This window comes from Papio anubis, chromosome 20 (assembly GCF_008728515.1).
Source record: "Papio anubis isolate 15944 chromosome 20, Panubis1.0, whole genome shotgun sequence".
Taxonomy (NCBI): domain Eukaryota; kingdom Metazoa; phylum Chordata; class Mammalia; order Primates; family Cercopithecidae; genus Papio; species Papio anubis.
This window is the reverse complement of record NC_044995.1, coordinates 37016271-37020600: the sequence shown is the minus strand read 5'-3', so window position 1 is coordinate 37020600 and position 4330 is coordinate 37016271. Positions and strand designations below refer to the sequence as shown.

Below are 4330 nucleotides of genomic sequence, written 5' to 3'. Positions count from 1 at the left end.
TTTTTTTTCTTTTTTTTTGAGACGGAGTCTCACTGTGTCGCCCAGGCTGGAGTGCAGTGGCACATCTTGGCTCATTGCAAGCTCTGCCTCCCGGGTTCACACCATTCTCCTGCCTCAGCCTCCCGAGTAGCTGGGACTACAGGCACCCACCACCATGCCCAGCTAACTTTTTGTGTTTTTAGTAGAGATGGGGTTTCACAGTGTTAGCCAGGATGGTCTCGATCTCCTGACCTCATGATCCGCCCACCTTGGCCTCCCAAAGTGCTTATGTTGATGTTTTAAAAGATGAAGTTCTTATCACTGTGGTCCTCAGTACCCTGCTTCTGTTCTGAAAAGAAATGTTGACCCCCAATATTCTTCTTCCTCAGATGGGATCTCAGTATTGGCTTCCGAAATTCTGAGACCTCTGCAAGTGAGGAAGTAATAGAGGAATGCTCAGAACACTCTTGGGGAGGATGAGGAGACTTGCAAAGCCACAAAATATGACAACTGGAAGGGATCTTCAAAATCACACACACACTCATTGTCTGTATTTGGAAACTGAGGCTCAGATGGGGGCAGTTGACTTCCCCCAAGTTCATACCAAGCTAGAACAGAGCTGGACCCCAGGTTGGGTTGCTGTATTTGGGAACTAAAACTAAAGGATACCCAATTCAATTTGAATTTCACATCAACAACAAATAATTGTGTAGTATAAGTATATCCCATGCAATATTTGGGATATACTTATACTAAAAAGGTACTTGGTTTTTATTTGAAATTTAAATGCACCTGAGCATTTTGTGTTATACCTGGCAACCCTAAGTCCAAGCCTCTCTTGTTTTGTTTGTTCGTTTTTGAGACAGGGTCTCACTTGTTGCCCAGGCTAGAATGCAGTGGCAAGATCATGGCTCACTGCAGCCTCAACCTTCCAGGCTCCAGCAATCATCCCACTTCAGCCTCCAAGACAGCTGGGACCACAGGCGCACAGCAGCACACCCAGCTAATTTTTTCATTTTTTTGTAGAGACAGAGTCTCACTATGTTGCCCAGGCTGGTCTTGAACTCCTGGGCTCAAGCAATCCTCCCGCCTCAGCCTCCCAAAGTGCTGGGATCACAGGCATAAGCCACCACACTCAGCCTGCATGCCTCTTTTGACTACATCTGCTTCTCCTCGAACCTCCCCATGCTGATTTTTGTCATCTCTTGGCCCAGGAGAAATATGATATGTCAGGTGCCCGCCTGGCCCTAACACTGTGTGTCACCAAAGCCCGGGAAGGTTCTGAAGAAGACCTGGATGCTCTGGAATACATGTTTCGGCAGCTGAGATTCGAAAGCACCATGAAAAGAGACCCCACTGCCCAGGTATTGGGGTGCCTACTCCAGGCCTGGTTGGGGGAAAGGTACTAGGTCGGATGTGTGGGCTATGAGGACCCAGCTGAGTCTGGTTCTTCCTCTCACTCCAGCAATTCCAGGAAGAGCTGGAAAAATTCCAGCAGGCCATCGATTCCCGGGAAGATCCCATCAGTTGTGCCTTCGTGGTACTCATGGCTCACGGGAGGGAAGGCTTCCTCAAGGGAGAAGATGGGGAGATGGTCAAGCTGGACAATCTCTTCGAGGCCCTGAACAACAAGAACTGCCAGGCCCTGCGAGCCAAGCCCAAGGTGTACATCATACAGGCCTGTCGAGGAGGTGGGGACAGATCCAAGAGCACAGAGTCTCTGGTTTGTTGTTTCTGTTTTGTTTTTTGAGACAGCACCCAGGCTGGAGTGCAGTGGTGCAATCTCAACTCACTGCAATCTCCATCTCCCAGGCTCCAGCCATCCTCCTGCCTCAGCCTCCTGAATAGCTGGGACTACAGGCTCCTGCCATTATGTCAGGCTAATTTTTGTAGACAGGGTCTCATTATGTTGCCCAGGCTGGTCTCAAACTCCTGAGCTCAAGCAATCCTCCTGCCTCAGCCTCCCACCATGCCCAATCAAGTCTGTGTTTTTATCCAAGCCAGTCCCAGATCCAAAGCCCCAGTGGACCTTCATGCCTCTTCAGTACTGGGAGGCAGGAGAATTTTTTTGAGCAGAAGATCGAACTTCTGGAGCAGAATCCAGCTCTATAAAAATTTTTGTCTAAGCAGGGGCATGGTGGCGGTCTGTGATCCTAACTACTCAGGAAGATAAGATAAACCCAGAACAGGGCTGCGGTGACTATGATTACACTATTGCACTCCAATCTGGGCAACAAAGCAAGCCCCTGTCTCTAAAAAGTTAAATTAAATTAAAAAGTCCCACTGCACATGCCATACCACCAGACCATCTTTTTTTTTTTTTTTTTCTTTTTGACAGAGTCTCACTCTGTTGCCCAGGCTGGAGTCAGTGCAATGGCACGATCTTGGCTCACTGCAACCTCCACCTCCTGGGTTCAAGCAATTCTTCTGCCTCAGCCTCCCAAGTAGCTGGGATTACAGGCACATGCCACCATGCCCGGCTAATTTTTGTATTTTTAATAGAGATGGGATTTCACCATGTTAGTCAGGCTGGTCTCAAACTCTTGACCTCAGGAGCCTCCCAAAGTGCTGGGATTACAGGCGTGAGCCACCGTACCCGGCCCTTACCTTCCTTTTTAAGAGGCGACATGTCACTCTGTCACCCAGGCTAGAGTGTAGTGGTGCAATCATGGCTCACTGCAGCCTCAAACTCCCAGGTTCAAGTGATCCTCCTGCCTCAGCCTCCCAAAATGCTGGGAGTACAGGTGTGAGCCACCCTGCCCGGCCCCTTTCCTTACCTTTCTCTCTGACTTTGCCTCCTCCTCTTCTTGTTGTTTCAGAACAAAAGGATCCTGGTGAAACAGTAGGTGGAGATGAGATTGTGATGGTCACCAAAGACAGCCCCCAAACCATCCCAACGTACACAGATGCCCTGCACGTCTACTCCACGGTGGAGGGTATGAGCGCCCAGCTGGCCCAGGGCTCCCTCTGCTATTCCCCGTCACCTGCCGCTCCCGACCCCTGAACCTCTCCTCCAGGACCCACCCCCTTCCAGGATCTCCTCTACCTACCCTCTGAAGCTCCCCCGAACTCACCTCTCTGGAATTCCCAGGATACATCGCCTACCGACATGATCAGAAAGGCTCGTGCTTTATCCAGACCCTGGTGGATGTGTTCACGAAGGGCAAAGGACATATCTTGGAGCTCCTGACAGAGGTGAGTTGACACAAGGTAGCTGGAACCACCACCCAGGCCAAGCAGGGTGCAGGCAGAGGAGGCTGAGCCTCCTCCTAACCCCTCTCCATTTCCCTCAGCCCCAAATCCAACCCAGATCTCAATACAGAAACTAAGATGCCCACTTTCCAACAACTTTCCCAAATGCAGGGACTCTTAAAACCCACAGTATGTGAGATAAATTTCTATAAACAAACCCCCCTTGGATATAAACAATGTTTGGGAAAACTGTTTTCTTTTAATGTTTATATGTTTTTATTGCAAAATAAAAAAAAAAAAAAAAAAAAAACGCCCAGCCAAGGATTCCATACAAACTATGGTATAGGAGGAGACCATAAAGGTCTCTCATCTTAGGACAAGAATACCCACCTGCCCCGTTCCCTAACCCTCCCCCAATAAGTCCATGACACTGACTCCTCCAAGCTCACCATACCTGTTGCTGCAGGTGACCCGGCGGATGGCAGAAGCAGAGATGGTTCAGGAAGGACAAGCAAAGAAAACGAACCCTGAAATCCAAAGCACCCTCCGGAAACGGCTGTATCTGCAGTAGAAGTAGAAAGACAGGGAGGAGCTTTCCTTCCAGCACTCTTTCTGTCTCACAGAAATTTAGAGGCAGCTCTTACCACTCCCTAAGATCTTCTCTTCCTAAGGCTAAATGGCACCCAGTTTTTCATCACACCCCTCATGCAGGTCCCCCTGTCCTTCTTAGAGCAAGCCAGCCAGAACTTAGCACAAGGCACAGTGGTAACATTAACATCACCTCCCTCAGGCTGGACTTTCTATCTTTATTAATGCAACCTAAGAGACCTAAGAGTGCATTCACTTATCCCACTTTCTGTTCCTGTGGTCTTCTTTCTTCCTCCCAAAGCAGAAACTGGATAGAGCTGAAGATTTTCCACGGACAAACCAATGCCCACTCAATCCCTCCTACCCCAGTCCAACCTCTGCTGGCTCCTGCATCTCACTTGGAGATAAAACCTCCTCCTGAGGCCAGTGCATTCCCAACTTCCAGTTCCCTCCTTTACCCTGGAGAATTAGTAAGGCAAGAACCATTCTTTCTCTCCAAAACCATTCCTCCTTGGCTAGCAAGTTGGTGTCCTAACTCCACTCTCTTCCTAGCTCATGGCCTCTCTAGATA

At 49.2% G+C, this 4330-nt stretch overlaps 1 protein-coding gene across 1 annotated transcript; it reads left to right on the top strand.

Annotated features, from left to right (window-relative positions):
- Nucleotides 1-1051: 1051 nt before the first annotated feature.
- CASP14 (caspase 14) lies at nt 1052-3742 on the top strand. The gene is made up of 5 exons (XM_021930806.1): nt 1052-1343; nt 1445-1670; nt 2799-2915; nt 3071-3174; nt 3638-3742. Exons 1-5 carry the CDS (start codon nt 1206-1208, stop codon nt 3740-3742), a joined length of 690 nt encoding a protein of 229 aa, XP_021786498.1. The 5' UTR covers nt 1052-1205.
- The last annotated feature ends 588 nt before the right edge of the window (nt 3743-4330 follow it).